This window comes from Tachysurus vachellii, chromosome 11 (genome assembly GCF_030014155.1).
Source record: "Tachysurus vachellii isolate PV-2020 chromosome 11, HZAU_Pvac_v1, whole genome shotgun sequence".
NCBI classification, from domain to species: domain Eukaryota; kingdom Metazoa; phylum Chordata; class Actinopteri; order Siluriformes; family Bagridae; genus Tachysurus; species Tachysurus vachellii.
This window is the reverse complement of record NC_083470.1, coordinates 11,693,509-11,715,248: the sequence shown is the minus strand read 5'-3', so window position 1 is coordinate 11,715,248 and position 21,740 is coordinate 11,693,509. Positions and strand designations below refer to the sequence as shown.

The window sequence follows — 21,740 nt, the reverse complement described above, 5'->3', positions numbered from 1 at the left end:
GATAGCATTAAGCCTCATATCACTATCTATCTATCGATCAATCGATCGATTGATCTATCTATCTATCTATCTATCTATCTATCTATCTATCTATCTATCTATCTATCTATCTATCTATCTATCTATCTATCTATATCACATTGGTGTCACAGCAGCAGATAAAGGCACAGGTGCATATTGTAGTAAGCTTTACTAAAGGAAGACAACAAGTCCAATACGTATTGCAGAAGTAAACAACATAAACAAGGGCAGACAAGTGCAAAAACAAAAGAACCAGAACCTAAGAAAAAAAGAGACAATAAAAAAAAACAAATGGCTTGGTATCAACTGGTGTAAAAACACAAAATGTATACTTGACACTGAGTAGTGACTGAGAGTTTGAGGCCATGTAATTGAGTCCAAATGCTTGTAATCAGTAATCAGTTGAGTTTAAATGAGTGGATTTGGAAGTGGTTTCCTTGGTGGCCATATTTTTAGGCCATGCTGTTCTCCGGAAAGATTCTGATGCTGATTCCGGTGTTGACATGACAGTGAGATTTACATTTATATTAGCAAATGGCTTTATCCAGAGTGACTTATAGTGCTTTGTAGTCTCTATTAAAAATAGGTCATATAGGTCAGGTTCAAGGAATAAAATCTAAAACCCTAGGATCCTTAGAGTGAGGAGAAGATTAGCCAAGATTCCTTGTCATCAGCTTTTAAATGAGTTCAACTAATATTATTATTTTAAATTAGAGATCGGTGAAGAGGTAGATCTTCAGAATTTGTTTGATAAAAAGCCAGTGACTCCACTGTTTGGACAGTCTTCGTTGGATCTTGAGGAATTCTGGATCAGTTTGAGACGTCCTATAGTTTTGGGAGGAATTTGAGGACTGTTCCAAGTCTTTTTAGGCAAGCATCTGTGTTATAATCCTGATGCAGGCAGCTGCAGAAAGCCAATGAAGGAAGCTGAGCAATGTGGGAGATCTTGGCGTTGTCTAAACTCAAAATTACTAAGCACCCCAGTAAGGAGAAAATACCAGAATATCCTGATGTTGTAAAGGAAAACCCCACATCCCGAGTTAGCAGTGTAAGGGGGGTTTGCCATATGATCTCATTGAGTGACTGCTGCTGGACAGGATGGCTTGAGTATTTTAGAAACTAGCTGGATTTTAACACTTAATGTGAAAGGTCTGTAGATTATACATAGAATCCAGTTAGAGGAGGGCCTTGTTGTCAAGAGATGTCAGACTTGTAAGAGCTGACAGGATAGCTAGAGTAACCCACATAATCACTCTTTACAAACGTGTTGTGATAACATGCATCTCAGTACACACAATACAAAACCTTTTGGCAGATGAGCTACACCATCAGAAATACGCACCATGTTACAATCCTGTCTGCCAAGACGAGGAGTCTACTGTGGAGTACTAAGCTACAGGCTACAATCTGCATAAACTAAAGCTGACAGTTCAAGATGTACGCTTGCAACAAAATTCCAGGAGCTCAGCAGTTTCTGAAAAACTTTAAGAGGCCTGCCTGGCACCAGCACTGAGATCACGTTTTTCCCATTCTAGTGTTTGATGTGAACATTAACTGAAACTCTTGAGATGTATCTGCAGAATTTTATGCATTGTGTTGCTGCCAAATTTTAGGCTTATTATTATTGCATGACCTAATAAAGTGGCCGGTGACTGTACATTTTTAAATGGACATATAATATGCTGATTTTACTGTACGTACCCACCGATAATAATAATGGATGAAGGCAACTGGGGAACAAGTAGAATACAGTATCATAAAATGGATCCTGCATATCAGTGTGTATGTAAGATTATTTCACAGAGCTGTGAGTTCTGTGGGTTAATGGGAAAGCGACTTCATAGAGAAACGCAAAGTGTTTCCAAGACAGCCTCAGCACATTCATTCTTTATGAGCACAGTGGGACTGTGCTTGAACTACATTAAACACAACTGTTGTCGCTTTTCCCACTGGCTAGATTTATAAGCAGCACCTAGAAACTGCATGGGAATGAGGGACAAGTCAACATTCTCTGAAATTTCTAAAACGAATAATTTCGAAATAAAATTGAGAAGGAGCCCCATTCCAGCCAGCCTAGTTAAAGTATTTTCAACGCTAAATGTACTATTTATACTATATTAAAACACTGGATGGATTTTTTTATTTCAAAATGTTGCCATTGATCCCAAACAACAGAGATGTTGAGAAAAGTGGTGCTATTTATGGACTACTTGAGTAGAGTTTGTTCCCCTGCTTGATACAGTAGCACCGCACAATTGTAAAAGGTTTGTGCTAAATAAAAGTATTATGAAATTCTATTAGAAAGCCAGGATAAAAAGCAGTCCAGAATTTCCACCGAGAAACGCTCCTATACAATTAAATATTGCTAATGCAGTTAATACCACTAATTTAGTTAGCTCTTCTTAGTAAGATTTACATTAATTGGGATATAACCATTTACATGCCTGTGTGAAATGTGTAGGCAAAGCATTATGTGTACATAAACTGTGGACATTTATCTGGAGAAAATGACAAGAATTTGGATTAAATCAGTGATTTGCCTGTTATTTACTGCCATCTATTGACAGACCATTGGAGTTACAGGCAAAAACAGGAGCTGGGTGAGGAAGCTGAAAATCACAGAAAATAAAAGGAAATTTTTCAAATCTTAAGAATATCTATGCATTCCTCCCTACTCTTCGAATCTGGTCCTCCATCTCTTGCTCGTTCCATAGTTTTAACTCTAAGTAAAAGGTACTAAACAAAATAGGAGTCCGACTTTCTTGATCATATTATTTATTTTGTAAAACAATCATTTATTTATCTCATTACTAAAAACTTCATGATTGACTTCTCAACTAAATCAGGGGGGAAAAAAAACAGTGAATAGAAAAATAACACATTCATTTTGCTTATTTCTGCATTTTCTCCCACACTTTCCTTGTGTAGCTGATAGAATATTTTAATAACACTGTATTAAAGTGTTCCTTTGCTTGTAACTATTTTGATGGTATCCTAAGTCTGTGATCTAGTGAAGCAGTGTTGATGTATTCATTGATAGAGTCTTCAAAGCACAAATGCCGTAAAAGTAAATGCAACTCCACGCATGCAGAACAGGGCAGGAATATAACCCTCAACACTGGAGGCATGAGGCAAACATGCTGCCAAATAAGCCATTTACTTAAATACTGTATATAACATCACTACAGTATTATATAGGGTCAATGTGTAGTTCTGCATATCCTCAGACAGACTACAAACATACAGTTAGGTGGACTGTCTGTTTGAGGGACTGGTATCATATCCACTTTGCACCCAGTGTTACCAGGACAAACAAACCAAAACACTGACCGGTTACTGAAGATGAATGAATGGATGAATGAAATAACTTTCCTTTCCATGTTAATGATGAGCTCAAATTTGATTCACTAGAATCTGAACATGAATTTGAAAGCATCACTCTAAGAAATCACAATTCAGGTATTAAAACACATTAGTGTCAAATCACATCTGTACATCATATACAACACAATACAATCAACATACAGTAATACTCCTCTAATATTGATGATGTGACCAAATGACAACCAAAAAGGTAAGATAGTTTGTATGCTGTGACCTTTTATTACAATTCCAAAATGAGGTTTTGCAAAAACACTGTTACAGTAAACAACTTATAAAACAGCTAAATTATAAAATTATTTCTTAATATTTTAATACAATAATGGTTTCCATACTTTTAAAAAGACAATCAGTTAACACTCACTTAGGCATAATAACAAGACACATAATGGATTTGGTTTTATAAAACAAGAACTCAATGCAAGATGCTGCAGTAGGAAGGAACATGGTTTAAAGTGCTACATATACCATAATAAGCAAAAAAATACTGAACACACTAGAGAAGAGTTTTACAACTTGATGTAAATAACTGTAAATTAAGCAAGTTGTATTGGAAAACTGAAGAGAGTGTAGTGGCTGTTACTGTGGTAGAATCAACACAAAGGCTTGGATTAAGCAGAAGAAAAAAGTTCTGCTTCCTTAGCTTTCTCAAGATCGGATTTAAATAAAGACAAACGGTGAGTATAATTAATAAAACACATCATGTTACATTAACATCACGTTCACACACACTTTTCAACTGCATGCTTCACTCTTGTTATCTTATACGCTATCGTCCATGTTGTAAATCGGGGTCTACAGTCTTGTCAGTAAAGGGCTTCAGGTTTTCACTGAAATCAAAGTGTCTAAGAGATCCCTATCCTAAATGATTTAGGTACCTATTTGGATTTGAATCTCTGTATCGCAGCCTCAAACAGATCACCCTCAGCGTTTGGCATATTGATTGGCGTTAGTGGATACACCTCGTGTAGGCCTCGAACGACTCCGTATCGACATGTGAGTTCTTCCTCTGGAATAGTGAAGTTGTTGAGAAGCCATTGCTCTGCTTTCTCTCTGTCGACTGTTTCGAATGCTTCTGATGAATCAGGATGTGTTTCAGATGGTGTTAAAGCTGCTAAAGTAATTACACAACTGCTGTCATGAAGACTAATGCTGTCCATTGATGAGCACATCACTCTAGAGTTAATGTTTCCCATTTCAGGGCTCTTCTTCCTGGGACTTTTGTGGGTCACAGCAGTAACTCTATCACAGGGTAAAGGTGTGGTTCTGCTGGTGCTATTATTATAAAGAGAAACGGGGGAATCGGTCTCATCTAGAGGGAGACTGTCAATCGTGGTTTCATCCTCTGACATGATCCTAATCAAACTCTTAGGGTGCTGAATATTAACATCATGCACGAGGTCTGTGCTCATGTCTAACAGAATGCAGTCAGAGTTTTCATCCAGTTCAAAATCAATGTCTGCCTCCACAGTATCTGAATCTTCCTCAGCATTATGGCTAGGGAGGCTGGGATTCTTTCCAGGTGACTCGAACACAACCCCTTGAACCACTGTGTGCAAAGAATGATGATGAATGTTTCTTCTGAAAGTAAACAGCTGATTATTAGGCTTTGACCTCATGTAGTGCTGTACTGATTCGGGTATCATCACCTCATGTCGCTTCTTGCGTTGGCACAAATGAGAGAGGTTTGGCATGCAGCTGCCCACAATCGGCACCAGTGAGAGAGGACGCAAAGCTGAAACAAAGTCCTCCAACTCCTGGTAGGAGGAGTGGTCCGAGTAGGGCACGACGTGGACATTAGGGTGGCAGGAGACCACTGGGCGGCTGGTGGGCAGTATGGCGATGGTAGGATGCTCCTTATTCCAGGTCAAAAGATTGCACGCAGTGATCTCGGATTGAGCAACGACACGGAAACGCCCCGAGCCTGGCTCTGTGCTGAACACATCAGGCAGCTCCTGCAACCGTAGTGTCTGCAGACGCTCCACATCTACCTCCACCCAGGTCTTAAACTCCAGCGCCAACTCTACGATCAGAGACTCTTTTCCTAGAGCATACATGCCTGTGTGCAGAAAAATACCATATTCATACTTTATACATCAGAACATACGCAAAATAATTCTATCTTGTTTAAAAACTCCAGGGCCAGGAGAATATGGAGAGACTCCTAATCCAGTGCATACATTACTGTGGACAGAAAGATTCATTATACTGCTTAACCTTAGCCAGTATGCACCTGAGAAATTTTCTGCCAGATAGACCCTGAAATTCAATCTTTTTCATCACAGCCTTTAAACAACAAGAGCTTCTTGCTTGCTATAAAAGCATTTGCTAAAGGAAGAAATGTAATGTAAATGTAAATGTGTGTTGCCATGAGAAAACTCTTCACCTGATCAAATTTAGCTACTTTCCATAGACAAGTCTTTGTGAAATGAAATGAGATTCTAGCAAGCGAGAAATTATAATCCAAAGATTCTGGACATTCAAAGAATTCCAGTGCAGCACAGGTGCATCACAGATACTTAAAGTCTTTAAAATAATCCTATTTACTACTAATACTATTTACTGTGCTGTATGAGCCATATTAAGATGGGGTCATGTCTTTATTCAAATTATTGGAGAAAGTCCTGTTAAACATGTCAGTCATTTTACTATGTAAAATATAACAGCATAAATGACAGCAGATAATATACATCCCATAGAGATTACATTCAACGCTGTGGGAAAGCAGAGGTGTCACATACATACATACATGCATATACAGGGTTTCCCGCAGAAAATTTGTTAGTTAAGGCGGTAGGGTTGGGCGGGGGGGCGGGGCTTCTTTGTGAGATAGACCACAGACTCTGTACTACGTTTAACAATTATTAAAAACAGGCACGTGCAACCTAGCTAGCAGGTGAAGAACTCAAACAACAAAATCACCAGCTAACTTACTTTAGATTTGCAAGAACTATAGACTAATACAACAACAGGCTTAAATAAACCCAAAACATAAGTCCACTTACAGTTCTCACGGACACGCGTTTTAACAACTGGCTAGTTATCCTCCAGACAGTGACGGACCACATCTTTCTCTCATTTCTGCTGTGTGGCGCGCGTGCCCGCTCGCGGTGTGAAGCACATCCGCGCTATTCTCCGAGATGCACTTGACGGCCTTTTGTGCAGCGAAATTTATTTATTTATTTTTTTTGGACGACTTAGTAAAGGCGGTATGGTTTCCCAGCTTAGGCGGGCCGCCCGAACTGCAAAGTGCTGCGGGAAACCCTGCCTATATACATGTGGCTTACTAATGAACATGTGCAACTTGCACATCCACAAATTTATGATGAAGGTCAAAACTTTTTGTATTTGTATTTATTCTTAGTGAATTAGATGTAGTATATTTAGTTACGTATGGAATTCTTAGTGCTGACAACCATGAGTATGTTGTGAAGTCACTCCTGTATGTGTGATTTATTCTGATTGAGAATCAGTAATAATTACTGAAATCATACTCTGGCAACATTAAATAGGTGTATGTTTGGAGATCTGAATAGTGCATCAGTTAGTTATCTTTAGGCAGACTGACTGAGAGCTTAAGCAATGGTGAAAAGAAAAGGATGGATCAATCTTATTTTGATGTTATTTACTGTTTTTTTTTTTTAAACTTAAGGTGAGAAAAGTTTATAATAAGCAACATTTTGTCCAAAATACCTTTTTGGATGTTTGACAGAATTCAGCCACATCGATTTTCATAGCATTTTACTCCTTCTTTTCTGAACTCCTATTTAATGAAACTTTGAAAGGTGTAACAGAACTCAGCATGTGACGTTTTTTAAAACATCATAAAATGTAAATCTCACCGATGACCACGGTGTAGTTTGGGTGGCTTCGTATAATCTCCTTCATCTGCTGACAGGCTCGCTGGCGAGTAGGAATTGAACGTGTTGGGTCACAGTTAGTGTTGTCCAAATAAAGCACATCAATAGTAGTATTGTTCCTGAGACACGGCTCACGAAGCATCGATGGAGTGTACCGAAAGTCACCTGTAAAATGTGGAAAGGTGGTTAACAACTGAGTGCAAATGAACTTAACGTTTTACAGACTGCTTTACTCATATATAATAATGTAAACCTACTACTAAAATAAACCTACCAGTGTAAAGAATAGTGCCAAAGTAGCCCTCGAAAAAAAACATAACAGCCCCAGGACAATGGTTGGCATCAATAAGCGTAACAGTCAATTTTTCCTTCCCAATGTCATCCAGGGGCAACATGTGTGGCTCCCCAACCTCCAGAGGCCGGATCCATTTTTCGTTCACCTGCATATGAAGAATATCAAATGCAACAATGAGGTAGAAAACAAATCAAAAGACTAGAAACATCTTGTTTCCAATAATACTGTATTCTCAGCTCCAGTCCTGATGAGCTTCCTTTTAATTTGACTAATCAAGAGAGGTTTTCTAATTACCTTAATGTCAAATTGTTTTTCTAAAAGTTCTTTGTCCACTTTGTTAGAATCGCCTGAACATTCATGCAATTTTCTAATTAACCAATCAATTAGCAGCACTGCCACATAAAATCTTTCGCATTCAAGAGCTGCAATTAATATTCAATCAAAATAGAGATAAAATTTTATTCCAGTGACTTTGTCTATGAAATCTTAGTGACAGAGTATCTGCTGGAGTTTTTATACACAGTGGTCTCTAGAGTTTACACAGAATGGGCATCCTATAAGGGGAAAGCCTGCAGGCACATTGTTGATGAAATAGCTCAGTGGAGAACAGCCAAATGGGGTCGAACTTACAATAAGACTATAGCAATTCAAATAATAATAATAATGATAACCCTGAAATGGACGAACTACAACAGCGGACAATTACATCAGGTTCCCTTCGTGTCATTCATGAACAAGAATCAGAGGTTACAGTGGACGCAGACTCACCTGGAAGGCGTAAGAATAGAAAACCCATCTGGTCTTTATCCATTCTTCAGCTGACAACTTCTGGATAATTGCATAAATAAGCAGTCGTGGCCTAATGGTTAGAGAGTTTGACTCCTAACCCTAAGGTTGTGGGTTCGTGTCTCGGGCCAGCCACGACTGAGGTGCCCTTGAGCAAGGCACCGAACCCCCCAACTGCTCCCCGGGTGCCGCAGCATGAATGGCTGCCCACTGCTCTAGGTGTGTGTTCATGGTGTATGTGTGTTCACTGCTGTGTGTGTGCACTTTGGATGGGTTAAATGCAGAGAACAAATTCTGAGTATGGGTCACCATACTTAGCTGTACGTCACGTCACAGAGGTTCACATGTTCCCATTAAAGTCAACGTTTGATGTGACAGAGCACATAACAGTTGGAAAATATGCTTGAACCTTCTGGCCTGTGTTTTGCCAGTGGACTAAACTGGATCTTTCTGAAAGTCCATCCAGTGCAGAAACCCAGGACTTACCTGTAGTTTGAGTGTGAGGAGCTTTGCGGTGAGAGGAGAGCAGTATATGGGTCGGTGGCTCCAGGTGGATGTGAGTCCAGATGTGTGATCTGAGTGCATGTGTGAGAGGAAGAAAAGCCGGACGTGGCTGCACTTTCTGAGCTGCCAGCAGTCCACAGCCATAGGGGTGTAGGGAATAACTTTCCCATTCATCTCCTCTGCTACTTGGAAAAACCTCAAGAGTTTACACAAGTGTGCGCTTCTGAGTAGTGCATTTACTCTATACTCAGTTGTTTATATCTCACTGACTCTACCAGATGTTAACTTCCCTAGCGTTGTCATAGTAACTTATGGATTTTAACATCAATTTTAACATGACAATAAATACAGGCTTCGGCTAGTCAACAAAAAAACATTTCTGTACTTAGCTGTACTTATCCGTAGTTTTGACGCCTGAATAGAAATATTTTATTTATATAACACTATTGAGATATGAATTACTAAAATAATAATAATAATAAATAAAAAGGCGGTCAGATGTGCTATTATGCTAGCTAGCTATCGTAGCTAACAGTGCCGTAGGGTGAAAACACAGCTTTGTTTAAACTAGCCAGATAACCAGAACCATGTATTCGCGATCTAAAACACCCGGATAGTATTTTAAGTGTGTTTAAAAAAAAAACAAAAAACAATTAAACAAACAAACAAAACACAATCCACGTGCATAACATCACCTCGCTGTGTTCCCGTTGGCTGATGGAGTCCTTAAAGGCACATTAACACTACAAATCTAATACGGTAACACGGAAGCTGAGACATTAAATAAACGCATATTATAAAAACACAACTCGTCTATATTATTAAAATCTTATTTTTTCTATCTAGACGAATTATATCTGAATATTATCTGAAGTTTAGGTTGCAGCATGTCATTTTATAATAACCACTAGAGGGCGACATAACATAAGATCAGCGCCATGTGTTTCTCTTATTCGTACACTGAGTACTTTATTAGGAACAGTACACTAACACTAGGAACTAGGGTTGCTCTTTCTCTCAAAACACCCACAATTCCTCAATGCATGGATTTCACAAGATGGTCAAAAAAACATTATTTTGGGATTCTGGCATATGGTGACTGATCACAGTTTCTGCAGATTTTTCAGGTGCGCTTCCAGTCTAACACACATCTAAGAAGGCCACTGGAGATCACTGAACTCATTGTCATGTTCATGAAACCAGTTTGTGATGACGTTGTGATGCTTTGTGACTTCTGCATTATTATGCTGGAAGGAGCCAATAGATGATGGTAAATTGTGGCAAAGAAGAGATGCACACAAACATCTCTTGTACTGTAGACTATCTGCCTTAAGATTCAACATGTTGTAGAGTCTGAAATGCTCTTTAACCCTACTGTATGTGTTGTAATTATATAGGAAATACAGAGCCATTAGTGTCTCTGCCACAATTATATTGTAATAGAGACTTGCCTGATCCATTTGAGTTTAAGTTCTCACTTGGAAAACTTGCCGCTGCTGTGGATGGCTTTACATAGTCAGTCAAAAGAGACACGAGATTACTGTGGAAGGTACCACTTAGAAACCGTGAAGATGAATTTGGACTGCAATTGCTCTGAACAGTTTTGCTATATGTCTTAGGACTACAATTGATATGATAGCTTTGGGACTGCAATTTGCACTCAAGTCTCCATCAGTGACTGTCTGCTTCCTCTCCAGGTTTCTTCCTCATATCATCAGGCAGTTTTTTCTTGCCACTGTCACCTCTTGTTTGCTCAATAGGTATAAAAATGTATAAACACATATCTGTAAAATTTCTTTGTGACAAAGTTCATTGTTTAGAGTGCTATACAAATAAAGCTGAACTGAATTGATCATATTGTTACCTGCATGCATTTGGGTTCAGGTAAAGTTAATCTTCTGTCAGACGATTGACTTTGACCTGGGCGTTTCTGACACATGACTGGCAAACACAGTGAATTCCTCACCAATCATATGAATACATAAATGGTACAGTAACAAGGACATGATTGCACAAGCATAAGACGGAAATGAAGTGTTGTGTCATTTTATCATACAGTAAGTTCTCTAATGTCAGTATAGTGGTTCAGCACATTGTTTGGGTGTCTTGTGTAAAGTAAAACCAAACAACAAGCTTTTTTTATGATCTGATAAAGTTTTCTACGCATGGAATACAGTATGTAGGAGAATTCAATCCCAATAGTTTTTGCATTTGCCTTACCACACACATAAAAAAAAACACATATGGGGTAAAAAATGTTTTCTGTAACTATTTTTCTGCTTTTTATTATTCCCAGTGAATTTGTTTGATTAAATGAAACTATCTGTCTGTCGTCATTTTGTCTGCTGGGATTTTCTTGTTAGTGATGTTGGCACCTCTGCAGTAAGATCTTGTAAATGTACAGGGGATCTCGCTGTCCCAAAGTGTGCTGCATCATCTTTGTGTTATTATAGACTAATATTATACATACAAATCATGTGATCATGTGACATGTGACAAAGACGTTGTGTGGCCATTTTGATTAAATGTGTTTGATTCAATGTAAAAAAAAAGAAAAAGATGTTTTTTATTATAAAAATGAGAAAAGGTTAGTGCAAGGAATAATAAAATGAAGAATAGTATAATAATATCCAGTTGTTCTGATTTGTGCAGCAAGCATACAGTGTGTGTAATATAGGTAGAAAATGAAAATAACCTTTAACAGAAACAGGTGTAAAATCTGCAAAGACATGACCACTAACCCTGCTGTCCTCTAGATCTAATAACAACTTCAGTTCCTGCCTTTTCCTTCCCCTTGAAGGGTTTAAAGCAGCAAGTAATTAAGTATTAAGTAGCTACACAAAGACTTAAAAAGAATAGTATGTATTTATGAGTGTTAAGAATGATAGACTGAATCTGCTGATGCATTCTGGGGTAAATTGGTTCAGTGCCTTTCCCCACTATCTCCTGTAGATATTCAGCATGTGCACCTCTCTCTCTCTCTCTCTCTCTCTCTCTCTCTCTCTCTCTCTCTTTATATCTCTTTCTATCTCTCATACCTATATGTCCCTCACTCTCTCTGTCTATTTCTTTCTGGACTCACTCTCTTACTCACTTACTCTCAATTCAATTCAAATTAGTTTTATTGGACTGACAAACATGTCATTAAAAAATCATTAACTCACTCACTCATTTACTCACTCACTCACTCACTCACTCACTCACCCACTCTTACTCACACTCACTCACTCACTCACACACTCACTCACACTTTCTCACTCACTCACTCACTCACTCACTCACTCACCCACTCTTACTCACACTCACTCACTCACTCACTCACACACTCACTCACACTTTCTCACTCACTCACTCACTCACACTTTCTCACTCACTCACTCACTCACTCACTCACTCACTCACTCACACTTTCTCACTCACTCACTCACTCACTCACTCACTCACTCACTCTCACACACTCACTCACTCACTCACTCACTCACTCTCACACACTCACTCACTCACTCACTCACTCTCACCCACTCTTACTCACACTGTCACACTCACTCACTCACTCACTCACTCACTCACACTTTCTCACTCACTCACTTACTCACTCACTCACTCTCTCACTCACTCACACACTCACTCACTCTTACTCACTCACTCACTCACTCACTCACTCACTCACACTTTCTCAGTCACTCACAATTTCTCACTCACTCACTCACTCACTCACTCACTCACTCACTCACTCACTCTCACACACTCACTCACTCACACATACACACTCACACATACACTTACTCTCTCTCTCACACACACACACACACACACACACACACACACACACACGCTAACTCTCTCACTCACTCATTCACTCACACACACACAGCTGGGAGGCAAGAAAATCCTGACAGCTGGTCACTGACTGTATTATCCTGTTCCTTATACTGTTTTTCCATCCTATAAAGTAAAGTTTTTTTATTATGATATACGATGTAATTGAATGCACAATGCTGCTAAGTATTCCCAAGCTTACTTAAAGGGTTGTTATAGCTTCTTTTTTTTTTTTTTGACTGTAATTAGCTTATCTGCCTTACTGCTGTAAGTAGGTCCTAATTGTATTTGCAATGTGGAGTCATTATCATAGTGAGAGCTTTTACCATTGTTGTTTTCCCAAATGCCCAAATGCACATTATATTGAATCAAAATGTTCCTTTCTCAACATTCACCATTCTATTAGTTTATTTTAACCAGGTCCTAAACCATGACATCGCGGTCAGTGTGCTTCCTACACCTACAGCCTTACACTGACACTTCCACAAGCTTCTAACATGCTGAATAATATCTGTATTAATATCACAATCACAGCAGAAAACTGCTTTGCCTTTCTGCATGTAGATTTCTAAGCGTTTACTGTCTTCAAAAATAATTTCTCCTAAGATTTTTGATCACAGCTTAAGCGGGAACTTTGCTGCCAGATAACTGCCAGATGCTTAGTATGCATTTCTATGGATTGCTTCCGTTCCATAAAGTAATTACTTTTAGCTATCATTCATCAGCTAATGCTGTTTGTCTTTTTTTTTTCATTTAATTTGAATTTTGTTTTTGAAACACCCAGTTTTAAAATTTAACAGAACTAATATCAGTTGTTTTTTTTTAGATATTATGTAGATATTTTATATCTAATATTGTATAATAATTAATACAAAAATTATAATTAATCATTTCTGAACATAAGAATAAAACAGTGTTTATTTTTTAATAAATTGTTGCAATTTGTTATTGTTTTAATATTTATTATTATTATTATTATTATTATTATTATTATTATTATTATTATATGTAGTAGTAGTATTTCACATTTATTATAATGAAAAATTGTTCTTTTTTTTTAATACTTAATGTCAGAGACAAGACTTTTGCTCAGCACAGTGAATCTCTATATGGCCATAAAGTCAGGTGTGTTAATAATTAACACTTATTACTGATATAGTAATAGACATGACCTGTTATTTTTCTAACCTATGTCATTACCTGTATGATCTACTCACACCCAGTGCTTCTGCAGATCTAATCTACCAGAACGTGAGTCTTTGTCTCTCTATAATATTTCTTCTTTTCAAGATACTGAGCCACAGACATTAAAGTAGTGTTGCAGTGGTGCTTTAATTCTTTATGCAGCCCCTATGCCACATAAGACCACATGTGAGCTCATTCTAACACTATTTCCCAATAAATATGACACAAGACAGTCGAACAGCGATTAAACAACATGTTTGGTTTATTCTGGTTCCCCATTTTTGTGAAATTCGTATGACTGCGCAAACAATTTGCTCTGCAACCACTGGCCGCATAATCATAATACACAGCTTATGATTTCAAATAATAAAGATAGTGAATAAAGTAGTGAGCAGGAGTGAGTGCATGATCTAAATAGATTACTGCGTCGCATGCACTGCCCTTACTGTACGTGTGCATGACAGAGTTGCTGCAGTTTTTTTATTTTTCGTATCTTACAGAATCCAACGTATCTAACACTACAAAATATAATATACATGCTACGTAGTTACTGTATATGTCGATTTACATAGCATATAAACCATGTTTCAACTTATAACACTGCTGCATCAGCACACACCCTTGAAGTCTGAATGGTTCCTCAGGGTTGAATTGTGATGGCTGTTCATAAGTTTAACTATTAATGCTGAATGTTTTTTGTAACTAAATTTCATGTGGTTTTCTATTGGACAAAACAAATAAACTCTATGGGGACAAATGATCTTAAACAACTAAAATTCTAATAAAATCATTACACTGCTTTCTGCTTAGTTTCGTTACTTAAGAAAGCAATTCAGTTTTCATCTTCTGTGGTTTATGCTTTGTTTGTTCAATAGACATTAATATTTTAAGGCATTCAAATCCTAAATATTTAAGTTAATTCGATAAACTGGAACTGAAAAGGGATTTGCTTAAGTGTGTACAGAATATACATAAGCTATCATAAAAAGCTTTCATTTGTTTTCATTTCATTCAAATTAATCTTTTAGGCTTAACTGAGAAGAGGGCAATCCATGCTAAAGGGAAATGTTAAGCTCATGGTTTTTCTTTGAATCAATCTAGTGGTCAAGTCATTATGCAAGAGTTTATGGCAGTTTGCCTGTCCAGTTCAAAGTATTTGCACGCTATATACATCAGTAGGGAATTTTTTTTACATGCTTCATATATTACAGAGTAAAGTGATGCAAAGTATCCAGTAATTGTAATATCGTTGCATCAACGAATGTCATGTCCATTAGACTTATTGGGGTTTAGCTTACACTAGGCTTCCTTTGCCTTGTTTAAACTTGTGTTATGTTTCTTTATAGCACTGAAAATCTTAATAAATTCTACAGTTGTAATGCATGTTCATAATAATCTGATGATCGGTACAGAGAAAGCACAGAAACAAGCGCTCCAAATTTCACCTTCAGCACATGAGGCTGCACTTCTGGTCAGCTGTACAATTTGTACCCAGTGTGAATTGAAACTGCACATGTGAGTGTTGCTTGCTGCACATGCCATGTCATGTCTGGTGTTAAATGGGTTTAACGTACTTTAGGGCTTTTTGTTGTGAATGTTTTTTGCTTTAGCCTAGATCAGGAGTTCTGTAAAGCAGCTTTGTGACTACTGATAAAAAAGGGTATATAAATAAGGTGAAATTGAAATATATATAATTCTTCTTCCTTTATCATTCCTAACATTGTTTTACGATAACTGTGCTTTAGTGTTCAGTATATCAAACTACTTCAATGTTCAGTATATCAAACTACTGTAAACATTCAAATTCATTTATATACAGTAACTGTACTGGGATACAAGCTAATTCTGATTAACAAAGAGATGATGCACCGTTTTAGGGAGTATTGCACATTTTGGATAGTACAGCGGTGCTAATAATCTAGTGTAGATATTATTTACACCCACTGTGGTTTGACACTTCATACCACAGTAGAGTGGTATTTAACAAGTATAAAACATTTTCTGTACAACTTTTAACACATACATTATTCTGCCCTCATCATGATCTGCATTCGCCTGTGTCCGTCACAGAAGATCAGTAATGTTTAATATTATTTGCAGAAAGAGGGCACTCACACCTGCCGTCAGCATATGATTAACATTCATATTACATTCGTATGTAGCAGAATGCCTTCGTGCTCAGTAAGTCCCTGCTATTCCAGTTAAATGTTGTTGTGTTGCACCGGTAACGCAGGTGGAACAGCATGACTGCAATTATCCTTATCTATTCGTTCACTCATTTGCATTTCGATGGGAGGAGTGTCCTTACAGCAGAAATAATGCTTCCAGATCCTTTGGAACGCAGTGCGAAACTTTTTAATGCGGAAAGCATAGATGATAGGGTTCACTGCAGAGTTGCCGTGAGTGAGCAAGATGGCGATGTAGATGAGCTGGATAGGGTTCTCACACGTCGGGCAGAAGAGCGTGATGCAGTTCAAGATATGAAGCGGAAGCCAACTGACAGCAAACAGAAAGAGGACAAGAGCGAGCGACTTTGCCAGTTTCAGTTCTTTGTCGTAGTACTTGTTCGGGTCGTTGTGGCTCGTGCTCACCTTCTTGTTCAACTGCTTGTGAATCATGTAGAAGATCTCTGTGTAGATGCCAAGCATGAGGAGAAGTGGAGGCAGCACCCAGCTGAAAAAATTGAAGTAAACCATGTATTCCATACTGATGACATTCTCAAACTGGCAGGTGATGATGACGTCACTGCTAAGCGAGCCATTTTGTTGTTGGAGGTTGTGTAACTTGTTCCAGCCGAGCATAGGAATCATGCCCACTATGAAGGCTACTGCCCAGCATGCTACTACCGCTAATCCCACTCGTCTTGGAGTGACCACTCGTTTGTAACTGTAACAATAAACAATGAAAGAATTTAGTGTTACCATCAATCAGTACAATTAGTTATTTGGAACTAATCTAACCATCTTCATGTTACTATATTATTTAGAATAACTGTATAACACAGCATGATACAGTAACTGGCCATTTTTTTAGGTCAGCATAACTGTTCATGTTTTAATCTCTAAATTACAAATAATCTTAAAAGAAACATGGTGTGGTTGTCAGGGTTTATTGAGTCTGCGTTTATAAACAGTGAATAACTACAATGCCCTTTTGTGTGTTAGCTACTACCAGAGTTCACCAAATCACAGACAGTAATATAATTTGAGTCTGCAGAATAGGGTCCTGCCCATGAGAAAAACATCTCCCTCATCAGTCACTGTGTATCTTGCTGCTAATCAGTTCTCCAATACAAGGAAAAACAAGACAGAGCTCTGTCACACAGGAAATTTAATCACACATCTACTTCACTAAATCAAGCTGTCTCCAGGTGAAGATGAAATCTCTGGTCCTAGAGTTATTTCTAGATTAAGTTCTTTTCCCACTTCTAGTGTTTTGTACAATTATGCCTGCAAAGGCATGTGTGTGTTATCAATTGTAACATGTTTCACTAGAACTACCAGCCTCAATCAATTAGGAAATTCATTTCAGCTTGACAATCATTTCAGATAAAATCCCTTTTGTTTGTCCTGTTTGAATTCATGGTATGAAATATTATGTTGTGATCATTTTACTCATTCATTTATCTTCGTAATCGCTTTATCTTGGTCAGGCTCACTGGCCATGTGATTGAAATACCTCGGATGGTACTCTAATCCAGCACAGGGCACCATACACACACACACACACACACACACACACACACACACACACACACACACACACCACACACACACACACACACACACACACACATTCAATTCAATTCAGTTTATTTGTATAGCACATTTAACAATTCACGCTGTCTCAAAGCAGCTTTACAAAAGTATAGAAACAGAAAAAAGAATTAAGTATAAAATTAAGTTACTATATATCTAACATATATCCCTATTCCTAATGAACAAGCCAGATATAAGGGTGGCAAGGAAAACTCCCTGAGATGATATGAGGAAGTAACCAGGCTCAGAGGGGAACCTATCCTCATTTGGGTGACATTCATTATCTCATTCAACTTAGGGACAATTTGGACACACCAGCAACCTGCTGACATGTCCTATGGGAGGTGGGAGAAAACCAGTGAACCAAGAGGAAACCCAAATCAGACCATAATAATCAGAGAAGATGGTGATGGTGTTGTGACCCACTGCCCCACTGCCCTATTTCAATTTTTTATTTATTCAGTTTTTATTCAAAACGGCTAAGTGACAACTACAACAAGATCTTTCTTTAAAGACAGGTATGACAACAGCTACTAGAAGACATCTTGAGGGAATTTGTTTATATAATCTCATAACACCTTGTACAGTATAATGTGCTATATAATGCTATGTTGCAGTAGTGCAGCTTCCACCATCCCTCTTAGTGTTTTTATAATAACTCGATCACTGTATACAAATATTAGACACGTTACATTGGGTTCAAAATGAAACTATTGGGGAAATACTTAACAGTCTGATGAAGTAGTTACCTTGTTGTAACCTGTTAAATAGTATCATGTACGAACGTGTAAAAACAATGACAACAATATCCTGTTCAATAGAAATGTGTTATAGTCTGTTTGAACAGAAATTTATTTGTATTACTGAATGGACATTAATTATTTCTTTATCCTTTAGAACTTCAGCATGTAGCTTTCAAATTGATGAGAGATGTGAACATATTGGTCCAGTAGGTTTCAAATGACTTCGACCTTGTTATCTGACTACTATAATATTTCCAAACATCAGCAGATAGAGCTGTCAAGGATTTCTATCAACTGCTACAGTATTTAAAAAGAAGCAGAAGGGTCTCGGTTTTACCTCTCTGTTTAATTTCCTCTTAACCTTTTCATCATTGTTGCCTTATTAGTAAGACGTAAACCGTGTTAGGTTATGATTATACTAATCTGATACGGCAGAAAATGTATCAAGGCAGTGTAAAACAGATTATTTCTTCCTCTGTATATTCAGAAACTAAATGATTAGTTCCTAAGTCAACAGATCATAATTTAATAAATTGCATTTACAGATCAGTTCTCTGAACCATGTTTGCTTATGTTCAGTGTATTTACATTTCACTGTAATCCTCTCAGGTTTCAATGCAGTTCTGCTCCATGTAAATTACAGAATATGGAAACTGATCAAATAAATGAGACAGAACAATCCCAGTGAATTATATATGAAGCAGAGAAGACTGTTTAAAATCAATGGCCACTATAAAGCTCACAGCATTCAGCATATTTTAGACCAAAAGGTTACTTCTTGCAGACTGGCATTTTGGCAGCAGTGAAAAGGAATTTGTGCAAACAAAAGACGTAGTAGGTGAGAGGCAATTTGAGCAGGCAAGAGCTCCATGGGTCCTAAGTCACGACTACTGTATGCTTATTCCAGCTGCTAAAATGCTCTTTTCCAGTCTATTTTTTTTTCTTTTCTTTTTTTATTTAAGTTTGTGTTTCCAATTTGACATTTTTCTTTCTACTGTATATACATTGTGTAATATTTTAAGAAGTTAAGGAATGTGATACTCATTATAGAATTCGTTTCAAGCTTAGGCTTCAATTTAAACTGATATCTTTATAAACAGTATGGAATCTGAAAAGAGGTCACTTAGTGAAATTAGATAAATATTGGTTTTCCACAGTCAGTCCACCACAACATCTAAAACCACAAAAGCCATCTAGAACTTAACTGAGAGCACCAGTTAAGTTAATAAACTGAATTTATTCGTCTTTCCTCAGTTTTATCTTCAATTATAGCCTTTCTGACCTTGGCAGCTCTATAACTTTATACTCCAGTGGAATGAGAAGGATGTGTGTTACCTGGTAGGGATCTTTACTCTGAGGTATCGGTCAATGGCGATGGCGAGCAGGGCGAGGATGGAGCTCTGAGTGAGCACCAGCACTGTGCACGCCACCAGCAAACAGCTGTAAAAGTGAGTCTGGAACCCGATACTGATGGTGATGGCGAGCGGGATGACAAGAGCTCCAACTGCGATGTCGGCCACAGCCAGGGACACGATGAACCAGAAAGTTGTGTCTCTCAGTGACCTATTTATCTTAACCGCCCAAATCACCATCACGTTCCCAATCACCGAGGACACGGCGATCAACACCTCCATGCCCATGTACAGGGCTTGAGCTGCGGGCATGGTAATAAAAGCCTATATAATAAATTCTACTTTGGCAGGGATGTTGGCTTTCAGAAGGAAGGGATGTTTAATTGTTTGACTGCAGTGCATAAAATTCCTCCTGTCCAAATTCTTGGAATACTTGGGGCTATTCTGCACACTCAGCATGCTTTTTAGAAACAGAGCAATACATGCAGAGATAATACAGAATAGAAACGCATCACAGAATGGGTGCTTTTATTCGTTTTCGTAAAAGAAAAATTTCAGATGGTGGAACCATATTCGCAAAACCCAAACGCGTCTGTTCATCACATCCACCTGAGCTCATGTCCTGCTGCTTGCATGTCTTTGTCCGAGGAAAGCAGTTAGATTCCGCTTTCATTTGTCACCTGCATTGGTCGGACAATCCTCCCACCATCCAAGACTTCAAAAATGGGATGAGAAATCTCTTCATTTCTGCTCTGGATGCAATCCGTCCATGTATCCACTGTTTCTCAACCTGTCTGAGAGTATTTATCGGGTGCGCAGCGTCACAAATCACCCGGTCTACCCTTTGTGTCCATTTATTACCTTTATTTCTTAGAATAAATACGCATGAACGCCTGACTCGACGTCTGTTTCTGGCTGAGCAAAAAGTCCCAAATGGTCTTGAGCCGAATCCCGCAGAGCGGAGCGGAGTGTGCTGAGCTGGGGCAGGGGAATAAAGAGGAAAAGAAGAGAGAGAGAGAGAGAGAGAGAGAGAGAGAGAGAGAGAGAGAGAGAGAGAGAGAGAGAGAGAGAGAGAGAAGGACCGTCCCAGATGAGAGTCCTTACCGTCACGAGCTTAAAAAAAAAAAAAACAACGGTTTACAGCAAATATTACTTGTTTCCTTCACAGCTTGTAGTACAGCGCCACGAGCGTTTCCGGTCCAGCCCTCTTAAGAAAATGAGATGTGTGCGTCCTTCTTCTGATATCACTGTGATGCATTAGCATAGAAAGAGGTGTAGCGTGGACCTAATGACTTCATTCAGTAGTGCATATAGTACCTTTTTAACAGGAACATAATGAGAGCTATTTGTAATTGTGAAGGTAGATAGATAGATAGATAGATAGATAGATAGATAGATAGATAGATAGATAGATAGATAGATACTGTAGATAGATAGATAGATAGATAGATAGATAGATAGATAGATAGATTTTATTTTTTTTATAAAATCTCTATTTTATAAAAACTCTATTTTAGATAGATCAATTTAGTAACACATGGCTACTTGTAAATATTACATGTTTCACAAGCTTACTACTTTATTATTTTATTAGTATGCCTCATCCTAGACTACACCATCATTCTACATAGTGAGTACACACCAAGTGAGCAATTTATTAGGACACCTACCATGGAATTACACTCACTGGTCATTTTACCCGGTGGTCCTAAAATATAAATGCACTATATATTTCTAAGTATTTAATCACAGAATATATTTTGGAATCAACCATTTATAATTGACCCTGTACCCCATCACTCAGCTGACTACTGACCAGATATAATTTAGGTGCCATTAGTCGATGTAATTTATGTGCCACTTCTAGCACAGCAGTGACACTGACGTGATAACGACATGTCACTGGGTTTTTTTGCACAGCGAGTCAATTTACTAGCCACTTCATTAAGTGGCTACACAAAGTGCTGCTGATTGTAGTCAATGTCCTCAGACCCCCTGATCATCTGTATCTTTACTGTTGCTGTGTTATATGCTGC

At 38.1% G+C, this 21,740-nt stretch overlaps 2 protein-coding genes across 3 annotated transcripts; both read right to left on the bottom strand.

Annotated features, from left to right (window-relative positions):
- Window positions 1-3,698: 3,698 nt before the first annotated feature.
- Window positions 3,699-9,562, bottom strand: dclre1b (DNA cross-link repair 1B). Of its 2 annotated transcripts, none has more exons than XM_060882051.1 (4): window positions 8,830-9,562; window positions 7,537-7,702; window positions 7,245-7,427; window positions 3,699-5,461 (listed from the first exon to the last, which is right to left on the bottom strand). In XM_060882051.1, exons 1-4 carry the CDS (start codon window positions 9,019-9,021, stop codon window positions 4,281-4,283), a joined length of 1,722 nt encoding a protein of 573 aa, XP_060738034.1. In that variant the 5' UTR covers window positions 9,022-9,562; the 3' UTR covers window positions 3,699-4,280. The 2 variants fall into 2 exon arrangements, with proteins under 2 accessions (XP_060738034.1, XP_060738035.1); XM_060882052.1 differs by lacking the exon at window positions 8,830-9,562 and adding an exon at window positions 8,326-8,801.
- A 4,528-nt stretch (window positions 9,563-14,090) lies between these two features.
- adora1b (adenosine A1 receptor b) lies at window positions 14,091-20,868 on the bottom strand. Its single transcript, XM_060880960.1, has 2 exons — window positions 19,688-20,868; window positions 14,091-16,737 (listed from the first exon to the last, which is right to left on the bottom strand). Exons 1-2 carry the CDS (start codon window positions 20,014-20,016, stop codon window positions 16,053-16,055), a joined length of 1,014 nt encoding a protein of 337 aa, XP_060736943.1. The 5' UTR covers window positions 20,017-20,868; the 3' UTR covers window positions 14,091-16,052.
- Between the last annotated feature and the right edge of the window lie 872 nt (window positions 20,869-21,740).